The sequence below is a fragment of the Hibiscus syriacus genome, unplaced genomic scaffold (genome assembly GCF_006381635.1).
Source record: "Hibiscus syriacus cultivar Baekdansim isolate YM2019G1 unplaced genomic scaffold, ASM638163v2 tig00110392_pilon, whole genome shotgun sequence".
In the NCBI taxonomy this organism is placed as follows: Eukaryota; Viridiplantae; Streptophyta; class Magnoliopsida; order Malvales; family Malvaceae; genus Hibiscus; species Hibiscus syriacus.
In genome coordinates, this window is record NW_024062720.1 from 744,937 (window position 1) to 764,394 (window position 19,458).

The window sequence follows — 19,458 nt, forward strand, 5'->3', positions numbered from 1 at the left end:
TTTTCTTTGGTTGGAGCCAGAGTTGGTCGCCATCGGCTTTGGGTTGTCAGGAGATCGGTGTGGCTCCATCGAGGTCGAGTTTATGTCTAGGGGGCCACAGTTTGGCCTCGTTTGGGTTGCTACGTCGCTGGTGTCGGCCAAGATAAGAAACGACCACCAAAGCATGATGGTCGGCGTTCGATTTTTATATATTGTGTTGAGGTTAGTGGCTGCTGTGTGAGAGGGGGTTGAGAGTAGATGTGCACATTTGTCGGATTTCAATCCGATCCGGATCGGTTTTTATCCGATCTGATTTTTTCCCATAGAAAAAAAACCGGTTTATAAAATAACCGGTTTGGTTTCTAACCGGTTTGGAGGGCCGGATATTCTAACCGGTGTAACCGGTTTCGGTTTTAAAAAAAACCGGTTTTTTAAAAAAATCGGTTATAAAAAAACCGATTTTAATACTCCAGATTGCTCATAGGGAACCGATTCCCCCCCAAGGGGGTACCGATTCCTCACTGAATGGTTTGGCTCCGAGATTTCCAGAATGCTCGGAGGGAACCGATTCCCCCATAGGGGTACCGATTCCCCCTATTCAACGGTCGAAATATTTGAATTTTACACTTAGGGAACCGATTCCCTATGAGAGGAAACCGATTCCCTATGAGAGGGTACCGATTCCCCCACGCTCCAAGCATTTTTATTAAATGTTTTCACACTTAAACACCTATATTATCTTCATTAATTATCACTAACGTTCAGAAGTGATTCAAGGTGTATTTAAGCAAGCTTAGAAGCCATTGATCAAAGACAAGAAACATCAAGCAACTAGAATCAAGAGAGAATCAAAGAGAAAGCATCAAACCTCAAGTTTGATAAATTCAAATACTTAATTGAAATACTTAATTAACTCAACATAATTGAAATACTTAAATACTTCCAAGTTTGATAAATTCAAATACTTAAAAACTTCCAAGTTCGATAAATTCAAATACTTAAAAACTTCAAGTTCGATAATTGAAACAAAGTTTACGATAATTGAAATAAAGTTATAAAATAAACTACATTGCCATCTCTTCTTCATCATCTTCGCCTTCTTCGTTTGGAGGGGATATTCCAAGTTCGACTTCTTCAATGTGTAAGTTTGCTTCCAAATCGGCATCAATTGCATCTTCTAGGGTGGTGATATGGTGCTTACGAGCCGCTCCATCCAAATAATCCTTTAAACAAATGCATACTTCCACCGACTCGGGACTTAGTCTTGATCTCCGTTGCGATATAACCCTGCCACTAACAGAAAAAGCGGATTCCGAAGCTACCGTAGAAGCTTGGACGGTTAGTAAATCACGGGCCATGGCGGCTAGAATCGGAAATTGTGCTTCCTTTTCTTTCCACCAAGCCAAAATATCCAAACTTTCAAACTCTTCAAATGTCATTTTTGATAGAAAATCGCATGACATGTAATTTCCCAACTCGCTACTTGGGGTGGTAGTACGTGATCGTTTGGATTGGGAATTTACAAGAGTGTTAAAAAGATTCAAATTTATGTTACTTGGACGTCTACTAGATGATTCCGCATTCATTCTCATTTGATCGTGTATTACACTACTTGATCCGTATTTAGTTAAATAAATTGCAAACATGTCTCGAAAACATTTGTTAAAATAATTTATTTGGTTTTGGACAAAGTTGGGTTCATCATCGGTTAGATTAAAAGCAAACGCAATTTGTTCAATTAGTGTTTCAACCCCACCAACATTTAACGTTGGGTTTAAAGCGGCGGTACAAGTAAAAATGGGGGGAATCTCCTTAAAATTTTAAAAGTTTTTCCTTCATTGCAAAGCCAATTTCTTGAAAAACTTCGGTTTCAAATTCAAAGTCATTTAGTCGGGTAGCCAACAAAAATATTTGATTAAGAACCAACGGGTTAGTAGGGTAATAAACACCGGATAAAAAGTTGTTGCATTTTTAAAACCTCAAGCAAATCGATTATTTTGGCTATAGTTTCCCAACTCGAATCCAGATAAATGTTTGGGACATGACCCCTCTCGAAAAGCCGATCGTGAAATGTTTGCAATGTTTCCCTTTGCCTTAAGGCAGTATGCATCATCATCCAAGTTGAGTTCCAACGAGTTGGACAATCCAAATTAGGACCCAAAGCTTTTTTATTAACGGACTTACAAAATCGTTTATAATCATTTAGTCTTTTGTTGTTGTTACAAAGAACCGATTTTATCATTGTTTTAAATTCTAATCTAATCGGCTCAATAACCTCCAAACCGGCTTGCACGGATAAATTAATTATGTGTACAACGCAACGGGTATGAAAAAACGCACCGTCTAAAATCGGTGAAAGTAATATTTTCAATCTTGGAACCGCGTTTGTATTATTCGATGCATTATCAAAGGATATAGAAAAAACTTTATTTTCTAATTTATAAAGACAAATTACCCTTTTTAAAAGTGTAAATAAATTAGCACCGGTATGCGGCTCACCGAATAATTCAAACGCGATTGTTCTTTTCATCATTTGCCAATTATCTTGATCTAACCAATGTGACGTAACGGCTAAAAAAGAATTTCATGTATTATGAGGGGAACTCCAAACGTCACATGTAAGCGACACACCATAACGGTGTTCTTGGAATCCTAAAATCATTTTTTTCCTCGCCGTACGCCACATTTTTATAGCATCTCTTCTAAGGGTAGTACGACTTACTTGAGTATAACGTGGTTGCATTAGTTGTTGAATTGTTGTCGTGAAATCTTCATCATCAAAGTGGTCGAACGGCAATGCTTTTGTAATCACGAACTTTGTAAACGCTTCTCGTAATTTTTCGTTGTCGTAAACAAAAACACCACCTTGCGGTGTAAGATTCGATTGACTAGGATCCGATCTTGAGCGAAGTGCCTTGCATGATTTTGTCAAATGGTTCTTCAACGTTGTGTTTCCTTCCGATGCAAGAAACTTTAGACAAAGTTTACAACGCGCCCTCCTCGAGCCATTTGACATCTCACATAAATCGTAGTGATCCCAAATGTCTTTGTTTCGAGTGTGTTCGATCACTCTCACGACTTCAAGGTTTCCCCCGACGGAAGATTCAGCCGTGTTACTCATGATGAATAAAAAATTACAAAAATAAGATTTGAGAGAAAGTGTTGTGTAATAAGATTTGAGAAATTTGTAATCAACCAAATACATCCCCAACCTATTTATATGTTTAGGGTGGTAAAATGGTAATTTTTTAAAGAAAAAAAGGTCAAAAACGGTCACAAAATCCCCTCAACGGCTATATTAACGGTTAGTTTTTTAAACCCAGACCGGGTTTTTTTTTCCGGATAAAAACCGATTTTTTAACCGATTTTTTTCAAACCGGTTTTTTATCCGGTCAAAAACCGGTCTAGGTTTTTTTCTCCAAACTGGTTAAAATAATCGGTTTAAAAAAATCCGATCCGGTTAAAAAAAACCGGTTTTTCCCAAATCCGGTTTCGGATATTTTTTTCGTAAAATCGGATATTCGGATTTTTTGTACACCCCTAGTTGAGAGTATATTAGTTTTTTAGGTTAGGTTGAGAGTGAAGCATAATAAACGGGGGAGGAGTTTTTATTTTAATTATTTTGGGTAAATCACGTTTCAGGTCCCCTATTTATGGGATCTTCTTGCTTTGTTCACCTATTTTATGGATTAATCGTCAAATGATCCACGTAATTTTAGCACTTTTTTTCGTTGTAGTCACTAGTTTAGGGTTTAATGCCATATAAGTCCCCTTAACTTTGCCGAGTTTTTACACTTTAGTAACATGATTTCTCTATTTTTTATTTATTTCAAATTTTAGAATATCAATTTTATTGTTTTATATTATGGTCATTTATATATGATAGTTATTTTAATTTTGCATGCTGTTTTTTGTTAATTATATTTTGGTCATTCATGTTTCTGTTATTTATTTTTAATGCAATTTGGTGCTATTTTTTTATTTATTTTTATATATATTATAGTTAATTTTGCATTTTTTTGTTGATTATATTTTATCTATATTATAGTTATTTATTTTTGTTGATAGTATAATTTTTCATAATGATTAAAATATATAACTACAAAAATAATTGATTACAAAAAACTTAATTTTATTATCTAATGTGATAATTTTTTCTATAATAATAATAATTATAAATTATAATTACGAAACTTATCAATATAAACTTTTGAAACAAAAAAGTGGAGAAAAATATTTATCACAATATATGTTATCACTATAATTAAAATTTATAACTACAAGTATAATTTGCCAAAAAATGTGAATATCATTATTTTTTGTGACAATTTTTTTTGTAATAATTATAAACACTTATAGTTACGAAAATTGTTACTATATGATTTTTTGGCACAAAAAATATGTAGAAAAATCTTTATGACAATATATTGTGTTACTATATAACATTTTTTACACTAAAAAATAGGGAGAAATGGTTATGATAGTATAATTTTTCATAATGATTAAAATATATAAGTACAAAAATAATTTATTACAAAAAACTTGAATTTTATTATTTGATGTGATAATTTTTTCTATAACAATAACTATAAATTATAATTATAAAAATTTCAATATAACTTTTGAAACAAAAAAAGTTGAGAAAAAATAGTTATGACAATATATGCTATCACTATAGTTAAAATTTATAACTACAAATATAATTTGTCACAAAAACGTGAATAACATTATTTTTTTTGACAATGTTTTTTGTAATAATTATTAACACTTATAGTTACAAAATTTATCACTATATGGCTTTTTTGGCGCAAAAAAATATGAAGGGAAATCTTTATGACAATATATTTTGTCACTATAATTAAAACATATAACGACAAAAATTGTTTTTTACTAAAAACTTGAATCTCATTATTTGTTGTGACAACTTTTTTGTAACAATAATTATAGCTTATAGTTACAAAACATGTTACTATATGATTTTGTTTTTGTACAAAAAAATTGGAGATAATCATTTGTGACTATACGTTTTGTCACTATAATTAAAATATAATTACAAACAAAATTTGTCACAACAAATCTAAATCTCATTATTTGTTGTGAAATTTTTTTATGTCATAGTTACTAAAACTTTTAGTTACAAAATTAGTCACTATATACTTTTAATTTGGCGTCAAAAATGGAGGAAAACATTTGTAACAAAAATTCATAATAAAATTTATTTTGTCACCATATGTTACCATATGTTATACATATTTATTAATTGTAACAAATTATTATGACGATTTTAACTTTTTTTTATAATTGTATATATATTTTTAATTTAATGAGGCGATTATTTATTTTGTTAAAAAAACTACTAATTGTGACAAAATTAATTTTGGCAAAATTAGATTTGTCATAATAATAGAAATTTCTTGTTGTGCGTGCATATCCTTCGCATACCAAATAGGTAATATACTTCAACCTGCATATCCTTTTTATTTATTTATTTTGGATGAGATACGATAATACTCAAAGAAATGCTGTGAAACGCAGTGTGTGGATGAGAGCTCCCCAATGACTCTTAGCAGGATTTGCTCTCAAATCCTCACCTCCAAATGCTCATCCACTCAACTTGTAATTTCCCTTTGTTTTTTTCTCTCTTTTTTTTGTATGGTTTATCCATGCTACGTGTACCCCACTGTTTTCTTGTCAACTTTCGGATTCATATAGAAACCCTTTGGTATTTTCGTCATTGCCAATCTGTGTGTTGTTTTTCTTGCATTGAGATATACAGTAGAGTTTGAGCTTATCTCTTTAACTGGTTTCTCTGCATGCACTGTGGTGCATAATCTGGTAACCTAAAGGGTATGCTTTTCTCTTCTTTTAGTTCAATCTCTTTTCTTTACTTCGGTTTTTATTAATGATTCTTCTGTGATTCTCTATACGTGATATTTCCTCATGTTCATGTTTTTTGTCATATGATTCTGTGTTTTGAATTTGTTTGCGTTATGTATTTTATTCTTTCCTCATTTCCTTCTTGTGTGATGATACAAAGAAACCGGTCTTACCTTAGTTCTTATTTTCTCGGGAAACAAACGAAATATAATTACCTTATTTAAGGCCTAATAGCGAACCACAGCTTGTGTAGTTAATGTTCAGCTCAATCCACCACATATTAGGATATGGCATGAGAGTTTAATCCTCCAAGTATATAAACAAGAAAACTTAAAAAGATTCGAATATATTCGTATCCGTCACTTACTCTTAACCAAGTCTGGGTTACATAGATTACCTTTATTTACTAACCTGGATTTGTATATAAAAGATTTAGAAAAAAAAATTGCAGACAAAGACTAAAAATTTAAGAGCAAAGATGGAGATAACCAATGTGAGTGAGTATGAGGCAATTGCAAAGGAAAAGTTGCCAAAGATGGTGTATGACTACTATGCATCTGGTGCTGAGGATCAGTGGACATTGCAGGAGAACAGAAATGCTTTCTCGAGGATCCTGTGAGCGTGTCTATTCATCTTTTATTGCAAAACATCGTTAGGTTATTAGATCTCCTTCAAATGACATCTTTATTCCTACAAATGCTTAGGTTTCGTCCTCGGATTCTCATAGATGTAAGCAAGATCGATCTGACTACCACCGTTTTGGGTTTCAAGATATCAATACCCATCATGATTGCCCCCACTGCCAGGCAGAAAATGGCTCATCCTGAAGGTATGGAACTTTAATTGAGTATCCTCCTTTTCACATGTATGCACTATTGGACATAAGCACTTCCTTCAAGAGCATTGCTATGTTTAACAATCTTGCTTTTGTAGCCTCTTTCATCATGGTAGATCTTATTGCATTTACAGGAAGAGTTGGAATTGGATCATATACATCATGTGTATATCTCATCAGTTTTTTTATCCATCATTAAACATGATTTAATGTGAACCTTCATGGTTTCACTGAAAGCAATTTGATCGACAAACTAATGACGAGATCCCTCGAATTTTGACAGGGGAGTATGCAACGGCCAGGGCTGCATCTGCAGCTGGTACCATTATGGTTTGGCTTCAAACTCCAACTTTTTAATGTCAATGTTTTATACTGTTTACGAAGAAAATGAAGAGTCCAAGTAATATAGATCGTAAGTGCCAATCTTTGACAAAAGAATAAATGTGCTGTTTAAATGATTATTTCAGATACTATCCTCACGGGCCACTTCTAGTGTTGAGGAGGTTGCTTCAACAGGACCAGGCATTAGGTTTTTCCAACTCTATGTAAGTTTGAGATGATGTTCCTTAAAAACCAATAGTTTAATCTAACTATTCATTCATGGGGATAAGTTTTTTTATGTGATAACTGATCTCTTGTGTCCAACCTTCAGGTATACAAGGAGAGGAATGTAGTTGCACAGCTCGTGAAAAGAGCCGAAAGGGCTGGTTTCAAGGCAATTGCTCTTACAGTTGATAATCCAAGGCTCGGTCGCAGAGAAGCTGATATCAAGAACAGGTAACATTATCCCTTCAAATTCTCAATGTCCCTTCGAGCAGAAATATTTCATGTCGCAGTTAGTTGAACTTAGCATTATATTCTCTTACAGGTTCACTCTCCCACCATTTTTGACATTGAAGAACTTTGAAGGTTTAGACCTGGGCAAGATGGATAAGGTGAGTAGTCATTTTAATTGTTGCAACCTAGTAAATAACTTTATATTCTTTAAATTCCAATGATGAGATTATGTTTCTTCTAATATTTTAATTTGTTCATCTGAGCCATGCAGGCTGATGACTCAGGACTTGCTTCATATGTTGCTGGACAAGTCGATCCTACCCTCAGCTGGAAGGTATGTATATGCATGGTCCTCAGCTGGACCATGCCCGATTAACAGCACGCTGAATAAACTTTATCGGCTACGTATAGGTTGTGAAATGGCTTCAGACAATTACCAGCTTGCCAATTCTTGTGAAGGGTGTACTCACTGCTGAAGATGGTAAGAAGAGTTGAACTTCTCTTCTTCTCGGGCTATTTCGATAACATGTTCTGATTTTTAAACTACTTATGCTTCTCTCGCAGCAAGGATAGCGGTACAGGCTGGAGCAGCTGGTATTATTGTCTCCAACCACGGAGCTCGCCAGCTTGATTACGTTCCTGCCACTATCACGGCCCTGGAAGAGGTATGCCAAAGCTTTCAGACTTGTTCTAACATGAGAAAACAATACCAAAATAGCATTTTTGACAAATACTCCAATTCCAGGTTGTGAAGGCTGCACAAGGGCGGGTGCCGGTCTTCTTGGATGGTGGTGTTAGGCGTGGAACCGATGTTTTCAAAGCTTTAGCACTGGGAGCCTCCGGTGTATTTGTAAGTATAAGACTGCCTCATGGAAAGGCATTAGACATGCATTGCATTTTGGCGCAGTAGTTGAAAGTACTGCTTAGCATAGACAAAAAGTTCTCTGTGCTATACTGCTTAGCAATGGAAAGGCATTAGACATGCATTGCATTTTGGCACAGTAGTTGAAAGTACTGCTTAGCATAGACAAATAGTTCTCTGTGTTTTACTAAATGGCACAAGTTCTGAGTAGAGACTTGTCCTGTAATGGTCTTAATCCCAGATTGGACGACCGGTGGTGTTCTCATTGGCTGCTGAGGGAGAAGCTGGTGTGAGTAAAGTGCTTTCGATGCTTCGTGAAGAGTTTGAACTAACCATGGCGCTGATTGGTTGTCGTTCCCTCAAAGAAATCACCCGTCAACACATTGTGACTGACTGGGACACTCCTAGAGGTCTTCCCGCCCCTAGGCTATAAATGCATGGCTCGAAGTATCAATATCTGAAACACATTATTGCATAAATCAATCATGATGTCTTCAACACATTGCACGCCTTTTTCCTTTAAGCATAATATTTCTGTTTGAATGAGTTAAAATTTCTGTAATGATGATCATGGCTACTTCTGCCTTCACCGTATATTCTTTCTTTAAACTAAGACAGAGTTTCTGCTAGATGACGTCGAAGTTAATGCGGATAACAGAACCGATAGTTTACAAGTAGGAAAAATGAAACCAAGTAAAGCAAAATATCTGCAAGTTTCTATCATAAATACACATAGCTATGTCAGCTTGAAGATTAAAACACATCAACTAGTAAAGATATGCATCCTTGGAACTTCCACGATTTAGAAGTGCTTTTTTTTTGTGAATAATGTTACTTGTCAACCATTTTTGTATGAATTATTTGCATTTCATGATAAGACATGTAACTGTGAGAGAAATTCGAGATGAAGCGTATGAATTTATCTTTTATAGGCTGGACATTGCTTTATAGACAGCTTCATCAGGATAGAGGCAAGAAAAGATGGCTATGATTGTTATATGCAAAGTAGCACAATGGGAATTGGGACGGAACCTCATATGAAGCTGCTCATTGTGGTTCAGTTTATTGCATTAATGGATGGATTCAAGATGAAGCATACGAATTTATATTTTATGAGCAGACCATTGCTATATAGACAGCTTCATCAGGATAAGACAAAGAAAAGATAGTTATGATTGTTATTTGCAGAGTGGCCAAATGGGACAGAACCTCATATGAAGCTGCCTTGGTTCTGTTTATCGCAATAATGAATGTGCAATTGTCGATTATGATAAACATCAGCGGCGAATATCGACCTAAACGAAAACCGAAACAGTAAAATAACAGTGGAATCATATTACTTCATTTCATATTGAAAAAGAAAAACTTTGTAATGGATGTATGGACAACACTCAAACCATTGCAGCACTAGTAATAATATGTCTAGAAAAGCTTAAAGCTCTCCCCATGCCCCCACACCCCAACACACTGCCCCCCAATAATTGAGTTTTATGCCGAAAATGGACACCAACCATTGCACTTACTCAGTCAAGGATCGAGTTTCCGGAAAAAAGTTCCGAGTCTTCATCAGCAAATGGCATGGCTACAAGGTGCTAAACATTGCATTCACTCAGCCAAGGATCGAGTTTCCGGAAAAAGTTCGAGTCTTCATCAGCAAATGGCATGGCTACAAGGTGCTAAACATTGCATTCACTCAGCCAAGGATCGAGTTTCCGGAAAAAGTTCGAGTCTTCATCAGCAAATGGCATGGCTACAAGGTGATAAATATTATCGCGTCAACTTCATCTTATCATCTACAATTCTAATCAATAAAATATCTTTGATATTTCTAAGTGTGACTGTTGAGTTATGATATTTTTATTTCAGAAACTATCTGTAGGAAACCTACTTTCACTAAGGTTATTTGAATTATTCGAGCTCTAAAACAAGATCATTTGGCTATGTAAGTTGACTTGCTTTCAGGGAAAAAGAGCCATCATCTCTCCAACTTAGAGGAATGGACAAGATGAGTCAAATCACTCTTTTTGCTCCCCATTTGAAATATCTGACTCATTGTTCAATACTTTAGGTGCTTAATTCTTCCCTCCATGATGTTTCTAGCTCTGATTGGTTAGCAGATGAACCTTGCACCGCCTATCATATGTTGCCACCAATTTTATCTCGATTTAAGAATAAATTTTGGTTATAGATATGTGTCCTGCACGAGTATGTTCAATTTCTTTTCCCGAGTTCTTTCCATATAGGATCATATACTCGTATCTATTTCCAATATGAATGACAAACACGAGACGATGTCGGAACTATCAACTTCAGGGTTTGCAGCGGATCAGTTAAAACTCGAAAACTGGAAAAAGGGTTATCAGTTAACAGATTTGATGACTTAAAAAAGGGGTCCAATCCCAAATCTGTCTTTTTTGAACCATTCCTTAAATTGATTTAACATTTAACTGTGCTGCTTTCTCATTTGTTCAATGTTCTAAATTCTACTGATGTTTTTTCCAAAATAACCATGCACTTTTAGGAGATCAAAGATTAAGTAATTGTAGCAAAGATATGGAATGCATATATATTTACAACAAAACAGAGAATTACAGTGAAATTACACAATGTATACATAACTCCATGTAATCTATGCACACAAGTAAAAGAATAAACAAGTACTGCCTCATGGAAAGGCATTAGACATGCATTACAACAAAGCTTTAGCACTGGGAACCTTTGGTATATTTGTAAGTATAAGACTGCCTCATGGAAAGGCATCAGACATGCATTGCATTTTGGCACAGTAGTTGAAAGTACTGCTTAGCATAGACAAATAGTTCTCTGTGTTATACTAAATGGCACAAGTTCTGAGTAGAGACTTGTTCTGTAATGGTCTTAATCCCAGATTGGACGACCAGTGGTGTTCTCATTGGCTGCTGAGGGAGAAACTGGTGTGAGGAAAGTGCTTTCGATGCTGCGTGAAGATTTTGAACTAACCATGGCGCTGAGTGGTTGTCGTTCCCTCAAAGAAATCACCCGTCAACACATTGTGACTGACTGGGACACTCAGCGGTCTTCCCGACCCTAGGCTATAAATGCACTGCTCGAAGTATCAACATCGCAACACATTATTCAATAAATCAATCATGATGTCTTCAACACATTGCACGCCTTTTTCCTTTAAGCATAATATTTCTGTTTGAATGAGTTAAAACTTCTGTAATGATGATCATGGCTACTTCTGCCTTCACCGTATATTCTTTCTTTAAACTAAGACATAGTTTCTGCTTGATGCTGTCGCAGTTATTGCATTAATGGATGAATTCAAGATGAAGCGTACGAAATTATCTTTTATGAGCAGACTATTGCTATATAGACAGCTTCATCAGGATAAGGCAAAGAAATGATAGTTATGATTGTTATTTGCAGAGTAGCCAAATGGGACAGAACCTCTTATGAAGCTGCCTTGGTTCTGTTTATCGCAATAATGAATGTGCAATTGTCGATTATGATAAACATCAGCTGCGAATATTGACCTAAACGAAAACCGAAACAGTAAAATAACAACAGTGGAATCACATTACTTCATTTCATATTGAAAAAGAAAAACTTTGTAATGGATGTATGGACAACACTCAAACCATTGCAGCACTAGTAATAATATGTCTAGAAAAGCTTAAAGCTCTCCCCACACCCTGCCCCCCAATAATTGAGTTTATGCCGAAAATGGATACCAAACATTGCATTTACTCAGCCAAGGATCGAGTTTCTGGAAAATAATTCCGAGTCTTCATCAGCAAATGGCATGGCTACAAGGTGCTAAACATTGCGCATTCACTCAGCCAAGGATCGAGTTTCCGGAAAAAGTTCGAGTCTTCATCAGCAAATGGCATGGCTACAAGGTGCTAAATATTATCGCGTCAACTCCATCTTATCATCTACAATTATAATCAATAAAATATCTTTGATATTTCTAAGTGTGACTGTTGAGTTATGATATTTTTATTTTTGAAACTATCTGTAGGAAACCTACTTTCACTAAGGTTAACTGAATTATTCGAGCTCTAAAACAAGATCATTTGGCTATGTATGTTGACTTGCTTTCAGGGAAAAAGACCCATCATCTCTCCAACTTAGAGGAATGGACAAGTTGAGTCAAATCACTCTTTTTACTCCCCATTTGAAATATCTGACTCATTGTTCAATACTTGAGGTGCTTAATTCTTCCCTCGTGATGTTTCTAGCTCTGATTGGTTAGCAGATGAACCTTGCACCACCTATCATATGTTGCCACCAATTTTATCTCGATTTAAGAATAAATTTTGGTTATAGATATGTGTCCTGCACGAGTATGTTCAATTTCTTTTCCCGAGTTCTTTCCATATAGGATCATATACTCGTATCTATTTCCAATATGAATGACAAAAGCGAGACGATGTCGGAACTATCAACTTCAGGGTTTGCAGCGGACCAGTTAAAACTCGAAAACTGGCAAAAGGGTTATCAGTCAACAGATTTGATGACTTAAAAAAGGGGTCCAATCCCAAATCTGTCTTTTTTGAACCAATCCTTAAAATGATTTAACATTTAACTGTGCTGCTTTCTCGTTTGTTCAATGTTCTAAATTCTACTGATGTTCTTTCCAAAATAACCATGCACTTTTAGGAGATCAAAGATTAAGTAATTGTAGCAAAGATATGGAATGCATATATATTTACAACAAAACAAAGAATTACAGTGAAATTACACAATGTATACATAACTCCATATAATCTATGCACACAAGTAAAAGAATAAACAAGTACTGCCTCATGGAAAGGCATTAGACATGCATTACAACAAAGCTTTAGCACTGGGAGCCTCTGGTATATTTGTAAGTATAAGACTGCCTCATGGAAAGGCATCAGACATGCATTGCATTTTGGCACAGTAGTTGAAAGTACTGCATAGCATAGACAAAAGTTCTGTGTTATACTGCTTAGCACAGGAAAGGCATTAGACATGCATTGCATTTTGGCACAGTAGTTGAAAGTACTGCTTAGCATAGACAAATAGTTCTCTGAGTTATACTAAATGGCACAAGTTCTGAGTAGACACTTGTTCTGTAATGGTCTTAATCCCAGATTGGACGACCGGTGGTGTTCTCATTGGCTGCTGAGGGTGAAACTGGTGTGAGGAAAGTGCTTTCGATGCTGCGTGAAGAAATCACCCGTCAACACTTTGTGACTGACTGGGACACTCAGCGGTCTTCCCGACCCTAGGCTATAAATGCACTGCTCGAAGTATCAACATCTGCAACACATTATTGCATAAATCAATCATGATGTCTTCAACACATTGCACGCCTTTTTCCTTTAAGCATAATATTTCTGTTTGAATGAGTTAAAACTTCTGTAATGATGATCATGGCTACTTCTGCCTTCACCGTATATTCTTTCTTTAAACTAAGACATAGTTTCTGCTAGATGCTGTCGCAGTTATTGCATTAATGGATGAATTCAAGATGAAGCATACGAATTTATCTTTTATGAGCAGACCATTGCTATATAGACAGCTTCATCAGGAAAAGGCAAAGAAAAGATAGTTATGATTGTTATTTGCAGAGTAGCCAAATGGGACAGAACCTCATATGAAGCTGCCTTGGTTCTGTTTATCGCAATAATGAATGTGCAATTGTCGATTATGATAAACATCAGCTGCGAATATCGACCTAAACGAAAACCGAAACAGTAAAATAACAACAGAGGAATCACATTACTTCATTTCATATTGAAAAAGAAAAACTTTGTAATGGATGTATGGACAACACTCAAACCATTGCAGCACTAGTAATAATATGTCTAGAAAAGCTTAAAGCTCTCCCCATGCCCCCTGCACCCCCACACACTGCCCCCCAATAATTGAGTTTTATGCCGAATATGAATACCAAACATTGCATTTACTCGGCCAAGGATCGAGTTTCTGGAGAAAAGTTCCGAGTCTTCATCAGCAAATGGCATGGCTACAAGGTGCTAAACATTGCATTCACTCAGCCAAGGATCGAATTTCCGGAAAAAGTTAAGAGTCTTCATCAGCAAATGGCATGGCTACAAGGTGCTAAATATTATCGCGTCAACTCCATCTTATCATCTACAATTCTAATCAATAAAATATCTTTGATATTTCTTAGTGTGACTGTTTAGTTATGATATTTTTATTTCTGAAACTATCTGTAGGAAACCCACTTTCACTAAGGTATCTGAATTATTCGAGCTCTAAAACAAGATCAGATGGCTATGCAAGTTGACTTGCTTTCAGGGAAAAAGAGCCACCGTCTCTCCAACTTAGAGGAATGGACAAGTTGAGTCAAATCACTCTTTTTGCTCTCCATTTGAAATATCTGACTCATTGTTCAATACGTTAGGTGCTTAATTCTTCCCTCCATGATGTTTCTAGCTCTGATTGGTTAGCAGATGAACCTTGCACCACCTATCATATGTTTCCACCAATTTTATCTCGATTTAAGAATAAATTTTGGTTATAGATATGTGTCCTGCACGAGTATGTTCAATTTCTTTTCCCGAGTTCTTTCCATATAGGATCATATACTCGTGTCTATTTCCAATATGAATGAAAAAAGCGAGACGATGTCGGAACTATCAACTTCAGGGTTTGCAGCGGATCAGTTAAAACTCGAAAACTGGCAAAAGGGTTATCAGTCAACGGATTTGATGACTTAAAAAAGGGGTCCAATCCCAAATCTGTCTTTTTTGAACCAATCCTTAAAATGATTTAACATTTAACTGTGCTGCTTTCTCGTTTGTTCAATGTTCTAAATTCTACGGACGTTCTTTACAAAATAACCATGCACTTTTTGCAGATCAAAGATTAAGTAATTGTAGCAAAGATATGGAATGCATATATATTTACAACAAAACAGAGAATTACAGTGAAATTACACAATGTATACATAACTCCATGTAATCTATGCACACAAGTAAAAGAATAAACAAGGATCAGCTGAGCTTCAATATTTCCTATACACAAAAGCTACAAGCTGGTCTCTTTAAGGCTTTCATATTGAAATAAACCAAAGGACTACCCTAAAAAAACAGGGTTAGAGATTCCGGGGAGTATATGCAAACATCCCTATGGTAAATCTCTCTTCCTTTTAACCTGTTAAATCATCTAGAAAAATTGACGATAACAAGGCTATTGAGGTTGAATTAGGCCTGCTTCTCCAAGTCCTTGGAGCTTATGAATGTTCCGTGAAAACCATATGGAACTCGAGATGGAAGCTTCACTTTGGCTTCTAACTGTAAATTCATGGCATTCACAATCTGCAGTTCCGATTTCCAGGTCTTCTCGTCGTGAACAAAGGCCAGGATGTAACCGTCATCTTCGTTCTCGGAATTGGGGTTTCGAGGAAAGAACAAAGGCTCACCGCCATACCTTTGGTCTCCATAGATGTATTTTTTAACTTGTCCGGTTGAGAGATCAACTTTGGCAAACCCTGACACTTTAGGCCACGGCTCGGCAAGAGCTAAATATGCAAACATGGTTTTTCTTCCGAGCAAGTTTCGGTTAACCATCCCTGCCTCCAAGTTAACTTGTTCAGAATCCGAAATGATGGGGCGGCGTGTCGATTTGCCAGTCCTCAAATTCAATCGGATTTCGGATAGAACGCTCTTGAGACTCTCATCACATTCATTGAAAATGGAGTCCGGGGGTGTCAAGCAAGAGCCAATTACAACAACTTCATCAGTTTCTGGCTCTTCCCAAGCATTCCAAAGATGGAAACAAAAGCAATCAGGTGCCTCAATCCACTTGATCCCCGAAGCATCAGTGGCATTCTTCGCCAATATCCCAAACCTCGACATCTTGTTCTTGTCATAAACAACCGGTGAGCCACCATGAATCATTTCAAGCAATTTGAACACCACTTGCTGGTCAGGGATCACTACAAAGTTCTCGGTGATGGCAAAATCGTGGATCATTGTTGGACCGTCAACTGGAATTTCGACGTTGGGAGATTTCTTACCGTCCGGCGAGAACCGAAAGTACTTAAGATACGGCTTTTGGATAACATCATAGCTAAGAGTAAACAATTCACCCGTTTGAGGATCAACTTTAGGGTGAGCAATCATTGTAGATTTCAACTGACCATCAAAATCATATCGGCCAACGGTTTCCAAGTCCCCTGATTTAGTGACACGAACATGGTAAGGCAAATCATCTTCAGACATGGCAAGGAGATGACCATTGAAATAAACAAGTCCAGCGTTTGCAACGCCGGTGCCATGGCTCGGATCAACAAGACCAAATAAGCCACGAGCATAGAAAAGCAACAGTCTAGCTATTCCGGAGTGGCCATGGAGTTCACCGATGGCCTTGGGGAAAACCGGACGCCCCAAAGCTAGTTCTTGAACGAAACGGTTGGTCTCAGTGAACCTACAAGCATAGCTAGCTGAACCATTTTTTAACTGAACCGCATGAACCATCCCATCCCCATCGAAGAAATGATGACCGGCGACGGGTTCGTGAAGCGGGTTGGCTCCGTTTCGAACGTAGACTCCTTTTATGCATTCCGGGATTGTTCCGGTAACAGGGAGCCTACGCTTGACCGGTTGGTCCGGTACAGGAGCAAAGTTTCCAGATATTTGAACAATGGGGTCAGCTGTTTTGGGAAGAGGATGGTGACGCTCGTGAGAAACCAAAGCATTCTCCACCACGTCTAAAGCCATAGCCGCCGCTCTTTGAAAAGGATTCCATTGCTGGGGCTGAGTATTCACGGTGGAACAAGTGTGATCAGAGTAATCAGGCGATGATTGTTTAGGCAAATGAAGAATGGAGGGAGTTTGTAAAGAGCAGGCAATGTTGGGCTTTCTACAAGGCCATTGGAGATGTATAGAGGAAGAAGGAATAGAACCCAAATTCAGAGAGGAAGCCATTGGTGCTGCTGATTAGTGGTTATTTGCAGTGAAATGGTGAGTGGTGATTTGGCAATGTAAAGTTTCGATCTTTGAATGGGAATTGAGAGGGACTTGGATTGGTTATTGGTGAAGTGAGTTATGGTGGGAGAGAGAAGACTGTATATATAGAAAAACGAAGTGGCAACAATGCCGAAGACACGTGTAGGAGAACACCACATGTTGCATTTTTGTAGGAAATTTAAAAATAAAAATGAAAAGTGATTTTAAAATAAAATAAGGTGTCATAACCGTCTTTCGGGTAGATACAGAATCGGGTTCTGACTTAAATTGATGTGTTGGAGCCACCACCGATCATTTAAAATTAGGTTGATCGAACACCTTAACTTACCATTTATCTAATCTACGATTTTCCAGAAGTTAGTCGGATTCGGGAGTCGATTACAATCAATGAAGGATTAACACCCTTGTACTGCCCTTTCAGTACCAATTTGATTTATCGGTTGTCTTAATAGCAAAAATTACAATTGAAATTAAAATTTAAAAATTCGATATGAATTACTTACCTTTGATCAATTTGAAATTTTCTAAAAACAAAGCAAAATTAATGTTAAACAAGATAAAATAAAATAAAATAAAAATCAAGGTATTAAATTTAAAAAAAAAATATTAAGGAGGATTAAATTGAAAAGAGTTAAAAATTAGGAGTCAAATTGATGCTAAATGCAGGCTGCAAGGAAAAATAAAAAGTTAGGGGTCAATTTGCAAAATGTAAGAAATATAAACATGGATTAAATTGAATTAGTTCAAAAGTCAAGGGCAAAATTACAACAAATGACCAAAATGAACTACGCATCAAAATTACGAAAATAATTTAAGAATTTACTAATTACACAAATGTCTCCTATAAATAGCCATAAAAAAATACTCTCTCCACTCTCTCAATTTTCTCTCAACCTCCCCCCAACCGGCCATAAGTCGGCCACGTCTTTGCATCCTGGTCCACCGTCGACTGCTGCTCCAGGCACCACCACCGGTGGCAGAAAAACCTAAAACCACCCCCGAACACTCCTCTCAACACCCTGACACCGAATCTAGCCCCTAAATTTCCAAAATCAACCCTAAACAACATAGATCTAAAAGAAAAACTCTCGGTTTTTTACCTTTTTCGATGATGTCTTTTCAGCTTCTATACGTTCTCGACGTCCTTCGATGAAATAAAGATTTGAGGTTTATTTTTGCTTTCGATTTCGAATGTTTATTCTTTTGGGTTTTCGTATATTTGTTGTGTACTGCTTTTTGGTATTCTTCCCTTCGATGGTCGTGGTTTTTTGTTGTGCTGCTTGGTTGCTTTGATTGTTCGATGGATTTTTTTTCCTGTTTAACTTCGTCGGATGCTTTTATAGCCTTGGATCTGGCTGTTGTAGTCGCGAAAGGGATGAGATTTCCATCCTATTATTTCGGTGGAAATCCGACCGCATGAGTTCATGCGAGTTCTTGCTCCGATTTTGCAATTTTCCAGTTTCAAGCATCGAGGATTTTGGTCGGTTAGTAACCTTGCTGGCACTTGGCCTCCACTCGTCATTTGTGCAGCGCCCTTGCTAAGTTTGAAACCCTAGCCCCTGCTGGGTCTGGCAGACGGGCTTAGGCTTTATTAGGCTTCCACCGGGTATGCTGGGTCAGGCTTGCTTCTCAGTTGGGCTTTACTCTGAACTCGATTTGGACTTGACTGGGCCTGAATTTAGACCTTGAACCTTTTTGGACCTAAAATAATAAATAAATAATATAAATATTATAATATTATAAGAAATATATATATATAATGTATATATAATAAATATATAATAATATAAATAATATTATTTACTATAATAGTATATAATATATATATATATATATTATAATATAAAAATATATATATAATATTATATATAATATACTATAATATATAAAATACTATAAATAATAAATATATATACTATATATAATATATAATATATATATATATAATAATATACTATATAATATAATATATTATATACTATATAAATATTATATAATATATAATATATACTATAATTATAATATATACCATATAATATGACATAATATAATATAATATAACAGAAACCCGAACGAAAATGAGTGTCTACAGCTGCCCCTCTTTGCCCATTGTCGTGCAACGAGAATAAGGCAAAGATAAAATGACACAGATTTTCGTTCAGTATGAAAGGTTT

The 19,458-nt window shown here is 36.2% G+C and overlaps 2 protein-coding genes across 3 annotated transcripts; one reads left to right on the top strand and one right to left on the bottom strand.

Moving 5' to 3' along the window:
- The first annotated feature begins 5,705 nt into the window (after positions 1–5,705).
- LOC120123252 ((S)-2-hydroxy-acid oxidase GLO1-like) lies at positions 5,706–11,567 on the top strand. Of its 2 annotated transcripts, XM_039142169.1 has the most exons (12): positions 5,706–5,826; positions 6,308–6,471; positions 6,561–6,685; positions 6,975–7,021; positions 7,159–7,236; positions 7,344–7,468; positions 7,560–7,626; positions 7,740–7,802; positions 7,880–7,949; positions 8,033–8,133; positions 8,214–8,318; positions 11,218–11,567. In XM_039142169.1, the coding sequence occupies exons 2-12, from the start codon at positions 6,335–6,337 to the stop codon at positions 11,398–11,400; spliced, it is 1,101 nt and encodes a 366-aa protein (XP_038998100.1). In that variant the 5' UTR covers positions 5,706–5,826; positions 6,308–6,334; the 3' UTR covers positions 11,401–11,567. The 2 variants fall into 2 exon arrangements, with proteins under 2 accessions (XP_038998100.1, XP_038998101.1); XM_039142170.1 differs by lacking the exons at positions 5,706–5,826; positions 11,218–11,567 and adding an exon at positions 8,572–8,883 and having other exon boundaries at positions 6,360–6,475.
- A 3,649-nt stretch (positions 11,568–15,216) lies between these two features.
- LOC120123332 (9-cis-epoxycarotenoid dioxygenase NCED1, chloroplastic-like) lies at positions 15,217–17,267 on the bottom strand. Its single transcript, XM_039142256.1, has one exon. It carries the CDS (start codon positions 17,240–17,242, stop codon positions 15,518–15,520), a length of 1,725 nt encoding a protein of 574 aa, XP_038998187.1. The 5' UTR covers positions 17,243–17,267; the 3' UTR covers positions 15,217–15,517.
- Between the last annotated feature and the right edge of the window lie 2,191 nt (positions 17,268–19,458).